Consider the following 18,347-nt stretch of genomic DNA (forward strand, 5'->3'; position numbering starts at 1 on the left):
CGTTATAGCCATTTCGCGTAAGTCGGATCGCGTTGTAGCGGGAGTCGACTAAAGCTGTAATTCCAACATTTCCCATTGTTTGTAAACTATTGATTGTGTTCCAAACCGCGTTTCTTTATCTCGAAGACTCACTTCTGCAGATACTGCCAATTACCCGCCCACTACAGAATAGTGGTATAATTGATTCATTGCAATGCAAACTTTAATTTCATTAATATTCCGCCTCCAGTCTTAACGTAAACTCTGAAAATAATGCAAAACAGAGGCTCTATTCTATGTGTCAAAATTCAGTTTACAAAATTGTTATTATGTCCATCACATCGCACCTCAGTATACGTTGGAATTGGTTATATCGAAGGTCCGAGGTCCCCCCAGACACTCTAAGAAATCTTTTAAAATCATAATATTTAAAAATAATTTTTCCCTTCGTCTGATAAATCTACAATGTCGAACGTCCAAGTTATTAGTTTCCTTATCAATGATATCTACTTCTTCACTTCAAACTCTTCATGTTTGCAGAAAACTGAAGGGTAGACCGGTGTATGTTTACGAGGATTTCTTCAATTAATTTTCTAAATTTTATGTTTTTACTTGGGAAATTGTAGACATTGCGGTTTTATGAAGCAGTTAATGGAGTCAAAATTTTTATATTCAGTTGTTGCTCAGTTTGTGTTTGAAGACGAATATATTTTAGTGGACTGTAATATTTGGTTGATGAACCTTGACTCAATAGATTTTTCCTAATGAGCTTTAATAAACTTCACAACACAAAATTATGTACACTAATTTACATTTAAATGGTAATGGAATGTGGGCTTCAAAGGAAAACGTATCAATGCCCACGTCAGAAATATATGCCTTCTCTCTGAGGCGTCCGTTCATCAACTGACTGACTACGACCGAGTGGCAAACTCGCGCATGCGCAAACAGTGTTTTTAACCAAAAACACAAACTAAACACAAACTGAGTTAAAAAAAATATTTTTGAGTTTCAAGTCGGTTGCGTAAACTTGCCCCGGACACGGGGCGGGTTTACGCATATTTATTTTGATACCTAACGTGGTTCTGTTAGTGTTTTGAACATAATGTCTTACCATCGTCAAAATAAAGCAAATTTATTGCATACTGAATAGTGTATAAAGTAAAAGCTGAATGGGCATGAAGACAGCACTACATGAATGTAAGCTATAAGATACGAATTTGTGACTCAATTAAAAATTAAATGGTGATTTTCAAAACTAAATGGCCTGAAATTGCGAAAACGTTTTGAGACAGGTTGGAGCGAAAAAAGCGTCAGTGCATGTTTAGAAGTAAAATACAGTAAGCACGTGCGTAAAGGTGCTCAGACGTCAACGCGTAAACTTGCCCCGTTGCCAAGTTCGGATTTTTTTTTTTTTTTTAATGCGCAAAAATAATAATAATAATAATAATAATAATAACATTTGAGATCATACAAATACAATTCTCAAAAAAAAAAAAAAAGATAAAATTCTTCTAATTTTGATACATTTGTTCTTTTTTTAACAAAGTATTATTTATTCCAAATAAACTTCAAAACGTTCAACTCAAAATTTACTCGACTCGGTAGAAAACAGATTATTTTTTCTGCATGCTAGACCGAAACTCGACTGATGCTAAAACACTTGTGAGGATATTTGTTAGGGAGCAGCATCAATATGTTATGACTGTTGCAGCTCTCCAGTTATAATTGTTTTGAAAAAGGGCATTGTGTAAACGTGCCCTATGCGTAAACGTGCCCCTGTCTACCCTACCTTTTGTCCTCTGTTGAATTGCGTTTAAGCTGCATGCTGATTAACTTTCAGCACGCATTGGAAACATGTTTGGGAATCTTCAATTCAGAAAAAGTGTTCCAGTTGCCTTAATGTGTAGTAATGCATTCCAATAAGGGAGGTGGAAGGGGGGATGCGACAAAGTGTTCCAAAAAAAGGTGACATATTGACAGTTCTGAAAATGTTCCCAAAAGGTTTTCAAATCCTCTCGGTAGTGTGCTTAACTAAATAAGAGTTCGAAAAGTACTCCGAAATATTTTCCAAAAAGTGTGCTTCAAAGTGTTATATAAAAAAAAAGGTGACAAGGTTCACAAGCGGTCTAAAAAGTGTTGTGAGATTTGTAGTGTAACTACCGTGCTTTTGTACATGCGATTAATTTTAGGCAGTGAATTAAATTTCGATTAAGTTCAGTAGTGTAGTTTAGAGAAAAATTTGAAAAACAATGTGAACCCGTGTTTTATTCAACACTAGTGGTACCTGCGAGGCTTTGCTCGTAGTAGAAAATTAAAAGGTTTTTTGGTTCGCCTGTATATTTACAAATAATGGATGATAAATTTCTCCCCAATTGGCTTGCCCATGTTTCGGTTCCACGTTATGATAATTCGGTAATTTACTCGTCCATCTTATGATAATTTTGCTCGGGAAAATGTTCTTAAAATTGGAATAAAAAAGGAACAAAATCGAATTTTCGAAAAATCGCTTGGAGGTGCATACCCCCATGATGCAAACTAACTTTGTGCCAAATTTCATGAAAATCGGCCGAACGGTCTAGGCGCTATGCGCGTCTCAGAGATCCAGACAGAGGGACTTTCTGCTTTATTATTAGTAAAGAAGAATGAACACGCTACTGTCTTGTGTTACTCAGTTAAAAAATGCATGGGAAAAAAAAAATATACGCGTTATATTTTAAAGCGATTGAAAAAAGTAACTCAAGAACTTGCGCAGAAACTAAGCAGTATTAGAGGGTTAAATTGTTTCCTATTTTGATCAAGGTTCATTTTTCTTTGTTCTTGTCCCTTCAAAACATATGAAAGGCTCGGGGCAGGAATGTAATATGCCACATGAAGTGAGCTTTTCAGTGGATCAATTCCCAACTTATAAAAATTATTTTTTGAATTTTTCAAAGGTATTATACATTATACAGGGTGTTCCGTTTTAACCTGCAAGACCTTTATTTTAGCAACCGTTAGTCCTAGATGTCTACTTCCAATTGCAAAAATGTTCAAAATCAGATGCAGAGTTAAGATATTGAAAGTTTGAAGCAAAAATAAAAATGGTTCAAGAAATAAAAAAATTAACTTTTTATACGGGCCCTAGGTCCTCTAACTTATAATAACCTAACTAATATTCGAAGAAATAATCCCCATTGAAAACTACTACTAACACAAAAAATTTGACATTTGTGCGACCAAAACTCTAGGAGATATTCCAGTTTAAAGTTTCAAGGGACCATACAGAAGATGAGATTGGAACTTATCGCTCTTTCAGAAGAATGACAGGTCGTCAAAGTAAGAAAAACAAGGTATTTATATTAATTCATTGCCAGTCAAAAATAAATGCAATTGTTATGCCGTTATACGCAAAAACACACTACAAAACCTCGAATAATTTGAAAAATCACACCCTATGCACACATGAAATTTTAAACACTTATTAACCACTATATTTTCCCCCAAAAGGTGTTATGGACGGCGAGTGAAAAGTGGTGTAAGTCACAAAACGCTGCGTTTCATATCTCAGTGAATATTGGTCGTACTCATTTCAAACTTTTTGTGTTGGAATTATTTTTCAATGGAGATTATTTCCCGAAGCGTAAGTTAAGGGACGTGGGGCCCGTATATAAAGTTAAATTTTGTATTTTTTTATTTATTTTTATTTCTACTTCAAACTTTCATTATCTTAACCCTGCATCTGATTTTGAACATTTTTGCAATTGGAAGTATACATCTAGGACTAACGGTTGCCAAAAGAAGGTCTTGCAGGTTAAAATGAAACACCCGTATATTCTGAAATACTAAAACCAGATATGTTTTTCTCCAAACGACATAATCGTGTTTATTTCAATTTTAGTTTTGAGAAACAAAACTTTTTGATCGAAAAGTCACGCCTTGTGGCTTTTCACATTTCTTCCCCGAGCCCTTTATATGTTCCAGAAACAGAATAACATACCAGTTAATTAAGATACATAAAAAAAACCTCGCAATGCGAAATATATTTGTTTGCATCATTTTGTGTTATTTACTTCACCTCAATTCCTATACTCTAAGGAAATTGAATGTACGAAAGGAAAACAACCTCAATCGAGGATATTATTTCCCGAAGACGACAAAAGTATTGCCACTCAGACAAGGAAAAAGATCTGGCACAAAAACGGTTAAGTAAATATTTTGCTCTAGGAACGAAAAAAGGTTGTTGTTTATCCTTTAATTTTCACGTTCATTTTGTCACCACAATTCGAGAAAAATAAGGATACTGGATATTTATAAGCCGCTGTTACGGAACAGAATTCACCACATGTTGTTATTTTCTTTCTTTCTTTTTTTTTTTTTTTTCAAAGCGACTTTCTTTAAACTCTTATCATTTGTGTCTTTAGAATGTCACGCATGTAAAAAAAATATTGATGGAAGATATATTTGCACAGTGTGCTATATTGTTGTGTACTTTGCCTTAAATTTTCATGCGCATTTCGGATATTTAGGTTAACATATTTTGAGCTTGTAAAAGTTTATCTTATATAATTAAAATATGAGCGTATGCACCTATGTATCTATCTATGTATATACACTGTTAAAACTACAGGTTGCGTTTGGCACTTTTCAAGGGTGAAAAGCTTGTTCACCAGCAGCACTCTTTACGGTGCCGAAATTGCACCCTTAGCACGGGCGAAAACCGGCACCCTTCACCCAGCGTGCACCGCGGTGAAAAACGGAACCCTATGGCAGAACATAGGCAACCTCTGTTTCCTGTTGCTGAGCCCCCCCCCCTCGGTTTTGTGTGCATTTCCGTAAACAATTGTATACATTATTATTTATTATTTTGTGTTATAAAAAACTAAGTCCTGGTACATTTTCCACATTGAATAGTTCTGAAAATGATTAAAACTTGTACCTTAAGGCATTTGATCACAGTTCAACTTTCGAACATAGTTTAAGAGTGTTCATGACTTAAATTTGTCTGCCGTGCACTAATTTTTGTACATCCACTTGGATTGATCAGTAATTTTAATATGTTATTGACATTTACTGCTGCACGATCGTACCGAAAATTCAGAGCGTAGGTACTATTTGTAAATCATTTACACGAACAATAAATAGTCAATTATATCGCAATCATGGAAAAATAAAATTGTTTCATCACGTTCGAAATTTTAATCAAGAGCACCATACTAGTACGTACGTACGTATGTATGATTCGACATTTGAATATCCGTATAGAATATAAAAGAGCACAAGTCTTTCGATAAATTAAAAGCCAAAACAAATTCTAACGAGTTATTCATTCTTACTATTACTAGGGTGAGGAAAAAAGCTCAGTCATTCGCTTTAAGCAATAACGCCGAGGAAAGCTAGTTAACTTAGACACGAGATAATAAATTAAAAAAATCGAGACGGAGAAGAAATTTCTTTTTCTCAATCCGCTTTCCTTTTTTTTCGTGCTTTTATGTTTTTGTTATTTGCATCATCGTAATTAGAGTTTCCGTTCACTTGCTGAGTGCATCACATTGCTAACAATAAATCTCTTAGTTAAAAATCCACAAGATTGTTGGCAATACAAGCAAGTAAAACCTTATAGTCAAAATTAATAGTTGAAATAACTTTTCAAATATCATCTAATTTAAGCGTTTTGATTATTAAATGTTACTTATCCGGTGCTGATAGCTATTTTTAGGTAAAATTTATGCATGATAGAAATAGCAAATGTACATAACGGCTAACTGAAGAATCAACGTACTACCTTTAAAACATTTTTAAATATGTTCGAAAGCCTTAAAAGCTACACTATGATCAAATGCCTGTACTTACGCGAAACTTTGAAGAGTAAATCGCAGAAACTTATGAGTTTTAATCCAATTTCGTACTTCATTCAATGGGAAAGTGCTTGTGCGTAGTTATTCTTGCGTCCGCCATTGATTGTGGTTGAATGATGTCAGAGCGGAGAGCTCATGCGCCAGCGTTTCACCCATGCATTTAGGAGGTCCGTTTTCACATTTATTAGCGTCATTCACCTTGATCACATTTCCTAGCCTCTATTTCACCCTGAGGCCCCGTGTTTTCACCCCAGGGAGCCAAATAGTTAGTCAAAGGCACCCGTAATTTTGACAGTGTGTATGTTCGAGTTACTTCTCCCGAACGACAGTGAACTGACCATCGAACCAGGTATCGATGGACTCGTAATCGTCCTGTCTCGATGTTTGGCTATTTAACATAATTCTCCTGTAATAATTAGCGGGGATATCAAGTAAAAACTATTAATTATGGCACTTAAATTTCGACATAAAACCCCTATTTTTCGAAGGCTTTCCTCCATTCAAATTATTATTCAGTGCTTCATGCCATTTTTCCATAACGATGCATTTATTAAAATTTGTAGCTTTGAAGATAATCATTGAGAAAAAAAGGTGTGTTGCCAATTTTTTTCTCAAATATGAAGAAATAACATTCTGGCTTTTGTTTTAAAGGCTTTTCCTGTAATCGGGGGATTTCAATTTTTTTCTTTTCGGTTATTTTTTCGCAATCTGCGGCAAAATTGTACTGATTTTGTTTTATTCAAAGTTTTCAAAAACAAGCGAGCATTTTCATTTCCTAAAAACTTTCTACCTTTCTTGAAGAAAACACTTAAGAGGTCTAAGGCCCCTTAACCTTCAAAATTTTCGACTTTCTGGAAAAAATTAATGTTATGCATAATTCTGAACAATTTGATATCTTATTCATTAACATACGCAAAAAACTATTCAAGTTATCGTCATGCATGTTTGTCTGATTTCTTTTTACGATCTGAACCCTAAATTGTAGCTAAAAATGAAAGGTAATATTAAAAAAAATATTTTCACCCAAAATTTTGGAAAATTTTGATATTAACTCATAAATTTAAAAAAAAAAAAAAATCATAATTTAAAAAAAAAAAACTAAATTTAGGTTCAGATCATAAAAACAAACCAGCCAAACATGCATTAAAAGTTTTATGGAATTACATGAGAAACTTTCTGAGATATTACGCACGCAAAACTAGAAACTTGAGAAAACGAGGCTTAACAGCTGCTGTTAACATAAATCGCTATTGGGAAAGTAATACTCATTGTTTCGATAACCTGAAAAGTTTTTTGTGTGTGGTAATAAATAAGGTATCAAATTGTTCAGAATTTAATGAGGTATAACATATATTTTTTCCAGAAAGGCGAAAATTTTGAAGGTTAAGGTCCTTAGACCCCATTAAAAAATAAAGTCAAACTATTAAGCAAATGTAAGCAATACGCATTTCAAGAGCTAATTACGAGCTTGGTCATTATGAACTCGTATCACTGCGAATGTTTAGCTCTGTATTTCATTGCATAAGATTTGCTTCACAGCCAAGCTGTTTAAAGCTCGTGATTTGGGTTAAAAATGTACCTAACAGATCAATTTACTCTCTACTTTAATGCTGTAACGGAAACTGCTTTTTTTTTGGTGGGGGGAAATGTTGATGTAGAGTTCTTTTGTTCATTTTTTTATCGACGATCCCAAAATGGTCTTTTTTCATACAGCGTGTCGGTATAAGGCCGTAGATCGTATTGTCCAACCACGGATTGTATGGAATCTTCAAACGTCCAGATTTGACGAATCTGCCTTAATGAGAGGGAAAAGTAAAATATTCTTGCGCGTACTCCGCTCACCTGAATGAGACTCTGCATCACTAAAAATAATAGATTTGTCCATTTCCGGCTGTAAAACGGATGTTTGTCTTTCCATACAATCCGTGGTCAGACAGTAGCTTAAGTAGCGACACGTCCGCCATCTTGGGGCTAAACGATGCTTTCCTCTATGTCTACTACGGTAAAGTAGCGTGTTTTGCTTCTTGAATGTGGTGTTTCTTGATTGTGAATTAACATGGAGTTAATAAGAAACCACAACTAAAAAGCAAAACACGCTACATCACCTAGCAAACACAGAAGAAAGCATCGTTTAGCCCCAAGATGGCGGACGTGTCGCTACTTAAGCTACAATTCAAGGCTTTATGTCGGCACGCAGGGTTGCCTCGAATTTAAATTTTTGAGGAAGTGAAAATTATCAATTTGCCGAAAGAAACTCCAAATTTTGCTCAATGATGAAATACATTTTATGCACACACAAATACATCTAAAAAAAATGCACATTGGGGTATTTAAAAATTGCAATTTCGCATTTGCCGAAACGTCAGACGAAATTCCTTGAATGAGGAAATATTTGGGAGGTCAGAGGGACCTCCTGTCAGTTTCCTCCAGATTTTAGAATGTATGGGTAAAAACCTTTGGTAAAATGCGTCCAGGAATGTTTGGAGGTTTTTAATTAATGTCATCCAAAGATGCAACCTAGCTAAGAACACTCTCGATCAACTCTCCTTTTCGAACACATTTTTTTTTCAAAATCAGTCCATCTGTTTAGGCGCTAGAGTGCCACAGACAGACACACAGATACACAGACACGTCAAACTTATAACCCCCTTCCTCTGTGTGTCGGGGGTTAAAAATACTTACCGAAATTGTTTAAACACTTATCCTTCTGGGAAATTGGGAAATTAGTCGCCTGATTCGGTGCTCATAAAAGTCTTATGCCTTCTGCTGGAGCCAATTACGCACGCACTCCTTTATTTCATCGTCTGAATGAAATCGATGTCCCCGAAGTGGCTTCTTGCATTCCTCCAAGATCTGGGTTCGTATGGGATACATCTGAACTACTAGAAGATGGGTGGTTTAAGTTTTCCCACTTAAATTTCCGCAAAAGTTCCTTTTTTACTTTCTTCTATATCTAATATATAGAAGAAAGTATTCGATTCCTGCAAATTTTCGAATTTTGAATTTTGACGGATTCATACGTTTTGAGGTGTGTTGAGTCCATTTCGACTATTTTTGGAAAATGTCTGTCTGTCTGTGTGTATGTGTGTATGCATGTGTGTGTGTGTGTCCGTGTGTGTGTCACGTCTGTGTGTGACCAGTTTATTGTGGCCGCTCTACAGCAAAAACTACCGCATGAAATCGAACGAAATTTGGTACACATATGTGCCCCTATGTGAACTTGTGCCCATTGGTTTTTGGCGCGAATTCCTTCAAGGGGGTGGAGCAATGGGACGTTTTTTGAGTTACGCGTGCTTGCTATTCCTCAGGAAGCAACTGGCTGAATCAAACAAAATTTGGTCCATATGTTGCCATTAACAGGAACAGGTGCTGATTCAATTTTGGTGTCAATAACTCAAACGGGGGTTGAGCTATAGAACGTTTTTTGTCGTCAATTGTGACTGCTGTATCTCAAGAAATAATGAACGGAATCAAAGAAAAATTTATCGACAAGTAGCCCCTAGAGGGTATAAGTGCTGACTCTATTTTGGTGTCAATAGTTGAAAAGGGGGTGGTGCAATCGAACGTTCTTTTTTTTTTTTTTTTTTGTGAGTTCCGTATCTCAAGAAGTAATGCTACCTTCTGGATGAAATTTGGATCAATGTCAATCCATATGTAAACAGGCATTGGTTCAATTTTGGCGCTAATTGCTCCATGGGGGGCTTTTTTTTGTGTGAATAAAAATAGCTTTATAAATGCAACAATAAGAAAGATAAATTGTTATAGACTGTCGTCTGCGTATTTCGCGTGATTTTAACTGTTGGAAAATAACCAGAAAATCGCGATGATTTAAAATTTTTAACTGTTGCCATCTTGCGTTTGTTAACAAATAAAATATTTGTAATTAATTCAAGTAAGGCTTTTAAAATAACTTTCAATTTTCGTTCTTTGCTTTGCTTTTGTAATAATTCAGACATTGGGATGGTCGTCAAGTTTTTGCATGTGTAATTTTGTTTTTGTTAGGAATATTGCTTCCTCCTCAAGCATGGGGAGGGATCAGAAAAAAAGAAGAAAAATATAGAAGAAAGTTTCGTGATGGCCACAACATACTAGTTTTGCATTGGCTGTGTGTGATTCCGGTAAACTTTCACGTGCTGTCATCCTGTTGCACGATAACGCTAGACCACAGACAGCCAATGTAACTGAGGAACTTTTGCGGAAACTTTAGTTGGAAGTCTTGAACCACCCCCTTATAGTCCAGATCCACCCCCATATGATCCCACATCTTTGGGAAACTCAAGAAGGCATTTCGGGGACAACGTTTTCATTCGGACAATGACAGTCAGTATTTTTGAAGAATGTCGAAAAGATTCTGTTTAATAGGCTCTGCCTTATTATTTACTAGCACAGTACCCGCACAGCGATGCCTGTGCTAAAAATTTAAAGAAAATCCGTTGAATTGAAGAAAAACAAATTACATCAAAATTACATTTGCAGTAGCTTTCAAATGTAAAAAAAACTCCATAATTCATCGCCAAAGTCGCCAAGCGACTTTCTAATTAAAAAGAAAATAAATTAACATACGCACAGTGAATTTAAAATAAGGTAATACGAGGGCTGCTACTTATATTTCTGGCCTTAGCAACAGAAATCGTTGCTAGGCGACAGCAGACGACTTAAATAGGAAGTTTGATGTTTTTAAACATAAATTCTTCTGAAAGATTTGCCATTTTTGCTTGATTTGTGTTGTTTACAGTAAAAGTAAAATTTCATCTCGCTAAAAAAACGGAATTGACTCGTTAACGATTTCGTGCGATTATTTTTCATAACTTTCGACGTGGATTGTCAAGACAAGATTGCTTTGATGAACTTAATTCTTTATACAGCGATAAAGCACCATCCTACGGCACTGTAAAAAACTGGTATTACGAATTTAATCGTGGTCGATGTTCGATCCAGGACGAATTCCGTTCAGGTCGTCCTAAAACGGTTGTTGTGCCAGAAACTATCGACGCTGTGCGTGAACTGATAAAGCAAGATCGTCATGTGACATACCGTGAGATTGAGGGAGCTCTGGACATTAGTATGACAAGCATCAACAAAATTTTACATGAACAATTGGCCGTAAAAAAAATTTTGTTCGCGTTGGATCCCGCATAATCTGACAAACGTTCAAAAGAAGGCTAGTGCCGATTGGTGCAAAGAAATGTTGACAAAATATGTTAAAGGGGTATCAAAGGCTGTTTATAATATCTGCACAGGTGACGAATCATGGATCTATGCATATGAGCCGGAAACAAAACAGCAATCGACTGTATGGTTCTTCCAAGACGAGCCAAATCCAACAAAAGGTGTTCGACAGAGAAGCACATCGAAACAAATGGTTGCCTGTTTCTTCGGAATTACCGGTCACGTGGCAGCAGTGGCTTAGAGCTATTCAGGACAGTCAATTGTGAATGGTACACGACCATTTGTTTGCCAGAAGTCATCGGAGAAATTCGAAAAAAGCAGAAGAAAAGGCGAATCATTCTGCATCATGACAAGCGAGCTCTCACACATCGGCTCAAACAAAGGAATTTCTGAAAGTCGAAAACATTTACAGCCCTGACTTAGCACCCAATGACTTTTTTTTTGTTCCCTTACGTCAAAAATAAATTACGTGAACAACGATTTTCGACACCTGAAGAAGCGGTTGATGCATTCAAAATGCATGTTTTGGAGTTACCTAAATTAGGGTGGAAAAATTGCTTCGAAAATTGGTTCAAACGTATGCAAAAGTGTATAGAACTTCATGGAGAATATTTTGAAAAACAATAAAACCAATTTTGATGATAAAAATTTGTTTTTTCACTATTAAGCCAGAAATATAAATAGCATCCCACGTAACAGTAAAATATTCATATGCAACAACGGCAACTTCCTCCAAAATATTTAAAAAGAAAGTAATTGAAAAATTGTCGGGAAAATGGACCTAGTGTTACGGTTGAAAATTGTCTAGAAAGTGGACCTAGTGTTATAGCAATTTCTCGAAAGAGAAGCTTTGAAAATTGGCTCAATTAGAATCGCTTATATCTTCCGTTCTAATTAATTGAGAAAAATGGAACAAACATCACCTTTTTTGGGAAGAAAAACCTTTTCCAACGATATACAATGTTTTGGGGGTGGGGGGATTTTTACCCTATTAGTTAGTTAATTAGAAAAAAACTAATTCTAAATTTAGATTTTCGGCTTCGAGGTGCACAGGCCCGGGGTACGTTCGAATTTTGTGTCGAGTTTCAGGGCTGTAGGTGCTATGGGGTCTTCTAACAATCGGGAATAAAGAAAAAAAGAAACACCGTAACCTTTATATATATTCGCGACTCCAGAGCTAGAATAGGCTACCATGCGGTGATTAACAGTACTACCGGAAAAGGTAAAACATTCCATTCCAAGTGTTTTCTTTGAGGTAAATTACAGGCTTCAGACAGTTTGTGCTGCAATGTAATTTCAGAAGAATAGAAAAGAAAGCTTCCACCAAACATGATGAATAATCACTGTCACTCACTAAGCGTCAAAGCAAGTTATAAGTTACGGCATTTGTTTGTTTTACTTTTTTCATCCGCCATTAGACGGTTGCTGCAGCGCCCCCTATAGTTTATTGGAGTTGCGGATACACTGACCCTCATAGTTTCAAATTCTGTTTCTGAGTATACTACCGTGCTAAGCAGAAAAGTCGTGTCTGTTCTTTTTTGGAAAATTGAGTTATTGTGTCGTGCTAGACACAGAATTCACATCTGCACTTTTTATCCGAATTGAGTTATTAACTTGAGATGGTTCTTTATAACGTATTTTACCATAAACAACGTTTTATGTTCATTTGTTTCGCGATTTAACGAATTTCTCTTTTTCCTCGACTAAAATGAAGGCAAAAACCCCGATTCATCGAATAATAAACCCCGAATTAACGAATTACTTTAACAGCCAAAAAAAAAAAAATTTTTTTTCGTTAATTTGTTTTAGGAAAAGTTTTATTTTTTTCCAAATGATAAATCCGTCTTGTCCGAAGCGGAAAAAGACTTTTTTTGGAATCAGCAATGTTTGACGGACGAGGGGGCAACCAAAGAATTGCGATTCTGATGCAGAAAGCGATAATGAAACACTCATTAAAACTGTTACTTTATCTAATGCTTTACATGGAATGGAAACTAAAAACATATCTAAAGCAGAAGGCTGTAAATGACACAATATTTTTTTCTTTGCATAAAGTCGAGAGAACAATTTCGAGTCGAGTAGTATCAAGAAAATTGCCAAAATCTATTGCTCAGTGCAATAAAATTTCAAATTAATTACTTTGTAATAAGTCGCGGAATGCAGAATAAAGAGTGCACTCTGTTTTTGGAGCAATCATGATTGCTTATTGTTCTCACTTGACTGTTTTTGGCGTCTTTTGATTTTTCCCACCGCCACCCTCCGCACCATCGCCGTCGACGGGTTCCTCACGATGCTGCTCCTATAGCGAAAACCGTCTCCAGGTTGCATCCATGTCCTACACACACGCGCATACATACACAACTACACACACACACGCACGCACACACAAACACATGCACACACATGTACATACACACACATACACATACACATGCACACACACATACATACACACACACAAACACATACAAACACATACACGCACGCATACATACAGACACCCACATATACACACACAAAAACATACACACAACTACCCACACATTCATGCCTGCACACAGACACAAACACATGTGCCTACACACACATACACATACCCCCCCCCACACACACATTCATACACACAACTACCCACACACTTATGCCAGCACACAGACACAAACACACATAACTACACACACACGCACGCACACACAAACACATGCACACACATGTACATATACACACACACATACACAAACACATGCACACACACATACACACACACACAAACACATACATACAAACATATACACGCACGCATACATACAGACACCGACATATACACACACAAAAACATACACACAACTACCCATACATTCATGCCTGCACACAGACACAAACACATATGCCTACACACACATACACATACCCACCTCCACACACATTCATACATACAACTACCCACACACTTATGCCAGCACACAGACACAAACACACATAACTACACACACACGCACGCACACACAAACACATGCACACACATGTACATATACACACACACATACACAAACACATGCACACACACACAAACACATACATACAAACATATACACGCACGCATACATACAGACACCGACATATACACACACAAAAACATACACACAACTACCCTTACATTCATGCCTGCACACAGACACAAACACATATGCCTACACACACATACACATACCCACCTCCACACACATTCATACATACAACTACCCACACACTTATGCCAGCACACAGACACAAACACACATAACTACACACACACGCACGCACACACAAACACATGCACACACATGTACATATACACACACACATACACAAACACATGCACACACACATACACACACACACAAACACATACATACAAACACATACACGCACGCATACATACAGACACCCACATATACACACACAAAAACATACACACAACTACCCACACATTCATGCCTGCCCACAGACACAAACACATATGCCTACACACACATACACATACCCCCCCCACACACACCTACACACAACTACCCACACACTTATGCCAGCACACAGACACAAACACACATGCCTACGCACACATACACATAACTCCTACACACAAACACACATACCCCCACACACAAACACACACGCCTACATATACACACTCGTGATTGCGAAAAACATAATTTGAATTCAAGATGTCAAAATTCAAATTAATTTTCTTTTTTCCGTTTTTTTTTTTTTTTGTGCATTTGCTTATTACGGTTTTCAAGATAAAGTAAGTGTCATTTTTTTCGCACCCCGATTTTACGAATAACCGCGATTCAACGTATAAAAGTTTCGTTCCCGATGAATTCGTTGAATCGGGGTCCGACTGTATGTTTCAAAAAATTCCGAAACAGCATAATCTGAATCAAATATATGGAGGCGTAAAACTTTAAAAAGCAGTTTCTCATTTTGAGCTCAGCTGCAGATGCGATTTTTGTTGCTTAGCACGACAATAATGTCACTAAGTAGTTTCTCGTAACACTTGCCGAAATACAATGTTTTGTGTTTATTTGTGAAGGGGGATATAAGGGGGAGGGGTGGCTTCTGAATCCAATAAGTTTGGGCGCAAAACTTCAAAACAAAATTTCTCAATTTCAGCTGGGTTGCATATACCATATTTGTGCTTATATAACATGACAGTACAGAATAGGAAAAATACTTTCTTTTAAGGGACAAAGAAGTTAAAGGAAATAAGCAACTCACCCTTATTTTCAATTGCTGGACTCAGGTGAAACGATCCCAAGGTGACGACAAGAGTGTAAAATATCTGGAAAACACAAGACGTAAATAAATAAATTTGAAACTGAAGTTGTTTTTCAGCAAGCGGAGAACATCAATTTTTAAAGTTTCAATTTTTCTATGCCTTCATTAAATGATACATTGAAAGAGCACATTTTTCACTCTTATTATCTTGCTTGTTAAAGGATTCCTGTTCGTTCGAACATTTATTACCTTGCTTCTAAAAATGTTCGGAAATTTTGAGCTCCATTTTCGATTTAAACTTCTGGAAAAGTACCTTTAAATTGATGATATTTTGTTTTTCAGGAACGGAATATGATGGGTATTTTAGTTTTTTCTCTATTTTTGTTTTCGGAAAATAGTTTTAATTTGGTTAGTGCTTTAAGGGACCCCAGTACCTTTCAAAAATTTTTTTTAAATTTTAGTAAATTTTATATTTCTTTGAAACCATAACATACATACTTATTTTGTAATCAATAATTTATTTTCAAAATTTAAAAATATTGTCTACTTTTTTTAGAAATTCAAAAAATTGAGGAAATTTTCAATTTTTTTAAAATCTCTAAGGCTTTTTTATTTTTGAACTAATTAAAAAAAAGTTTTTTACTAAACAATCGCTATAATCAGCTCTAAAAGTCTGTGCATTCATTTGCTTATGAGTTTATTAGCAAATTTTCTGTGATTAATTATGTAAAAAATCAAATTTTTTTTTTAAAAAATTTGGTTTTTCAAAGTTTAACATGCTCTAAACATTTGAGTCATTTATAAAATGCTTATCCAATGCACAGTTTTGACAAAAACGTTATCCTAATTGCAAAAAGTATTACTTTAAAACTGTATCTTTAATAGAAAAAAATCCTTAGGGATTCTAATGAAATGAAAACACAAAAAAAAAAAAACCATCATCGAGAAAAAGCAATTTAAAGTTTTTCTTTTGCATAAGAACACAATGCGAGCATGGCCTAAAACCACTCATAACTTTTTAAATATTTGAACTAAAGCAATGATTTTTTTCCCCTGTGTTCAGAATAGTTTTTAGTTTTGAAACAAGCAATAAAAAATTTTTTGATCGTTTCATCATTTTTGAGGTACTGTAAAGCCTTAATTTTTATTTCGATCTATTTCGGGTAAACATTTCAATTGCAGAAATCTTGAATCGTTCACCGGATACAATAGTTGCATATCTCAAAAATTAAATAAAAAAAAGTTATAAGTATTGACTTGAAATCTAAATGCAATGGTATTTTTTGCTACAAAACTCGTACATAGTCAGTTTATGTAACTGGGGCATGGTGGCGTATGAACAATATATTTAATACTGACACAGTATCAAAATTTTATAATTAACAAAAAAAAGTTTCAAACTTAACATATTTACATGAAATACACCACCAGCTCAGTCAATTCCAACCGAGGAATGCAGTTTCGTGCTTATTAGCACTCATCAGCCCGGCATAGGAGTGATTGAGCTGGAGGTGGAAAACCTCTGAGGACTGGCAGCAGTCATCGGCTGGAATTGACTGAGCTGGCGGTGTATGGCGGTGTATTTCATGTATTTCTGCCTTAGCCCTGGCTATGGGGCGGTAACTTACTGAATATACCTGCCTTGCCTTCAATATTCGAGTTGTACTGTACCATTGCTTCGGTCACTCGTTTGGTCACTGCTAATTCTGTATTAGATACCAGTTTGTTTGGCACTCTTGGCTTCCTTAAGAGGTTTTCCACCTCCAGCTCAGTCACTTCCTATGCCGGGATGATGAGTGCTAATAAGCACGAAACTGCAATCCTCGGCAGGAGTTGACTGAGCTGGCGGTGTATTTCATGTATTTCTTCCTTAGCCCTGGCTATAGGGCGGTAACTTACTGAATTAACATATTTACTTTATTCATTCAAGTAACAATGACCAACAACGAAACATGGCAACGAAAATGCTTTGCGCGTGTGGTTGTGTTTGAAAAAAGGGAAACTGTAGATTACCTTGGTTTTATCTGATGATGTTTTTACTAATATGTGTCATTATTGACGCCATAGAAAAATAATGCAGAATGTCTAAAAAGTCATCGGCACATTTTAAAACTCATAGAAAAGCAACAAATTGTCGTATCAATATGCGATTTTCGCCATGCAGGTCACCAGTGATTGGCACTTCTAAAAAAATTTCCTAAAATAAGATTCATATCCAATCTTTTGAAAGTAGAGGGCTATATACCAACTGAGTCTAACTTTACTTTAATTTACTTACTTTACTACTTAACTTTAAAGATTATAACTTCAATTCATGTTACTAAATGATAGCAATGAACAGGAAAGAGAAACAATAGTGGCTTGGGTCAAATCTGACATTTTTGTTGCAAAAGCTTCTTCTCTGGCTTAAGAGAAGCATGTACCATTATCTGGCAGATCCATTAAAATCTGAATTAAAATATATTTTAAATTTTGGTTGTTAAAAGTTTTATTCAGTTGGAAAAGTGTTACTTTAAGTGGGTAGAAGTATATTTTTGTTCCTTTTTGGATTTTTGAAGTAATGGTGAATGCCATTTAGTGGTGCTTTAGTTTTGCTAGTCCCCATTAATTGGCACATGTGCCAATAGTCATTAATGTGTTGTACAATGTTTCACTAGTTTGACTCCTGATACTTTTGCAGCAACAATATAAAGGGTGTCCCAAAATTAACGCAAGATTTGAATTTGCCACCATTTTTTCCATAAATTGTTGGCAGCCATGAAAAAAGAACAATTTGACAGTTGAGAATTTAGGGTTAGTAAAAATGGGGTGTTATTGTACCATACAGCTAGAGAGAGTGAAACATTTCAATGACTGCATCAGGCATTTCCTAGTCGCGTACTCTCTCATTTCGGTGATCAGAATTATCACCCTAAATCGTGTGATTTAACATTATTAAATTTCTTCTTATGGGGTTATTTGAATTCAAAGGTCAACAAGCCCACAACCACCCGTGCATTACCGTGTTGCGATACCGAGCGCCAATAACAGTAACTGCTTGACCAGCCTCAACTTTCATTATTTTTGAAACAATTGTTCAGTAATGAAAGCGCGTTATTGTATCGT

At 35.8% G+C, this 18,347-nt stretch overlaps 1 protein-coding gene across 1 annotated transcript in view; it reads right to left on the minus strand.

Moving 5' to 3' along the window:
- Positions 1-18,347, minus strand: part of LOC129224613 (uncharacterized) — a 259,311-nt gene that overhangs the window by 112,220 nt on the left and 128,744 nt on the right. Inside the window, exon 2 of the mRNA XM_054859098.1 lies at positions 15,243-15,306. Coding sequence (XP_054715073.1) covers positions 15,243-15,306 — 64 coding nt within the window. The remainder of the gene's footprint in view (positions 1-15,242; positions 15,307-18,347) is intronic.

This window comes from Uloborus diversus, chromosome 6 (assembly GCF_026930045.1).
Source record: "Uloborus diversus isolate 005 chromosome 6, Udiv.v.3.1, whole genome shotgun sequence".
NCBI lineage: Eukaryota > Metazoa > Arthropoda > Arachnida > Araneae > Uloboridae > Uloborus > Uloborus diversus.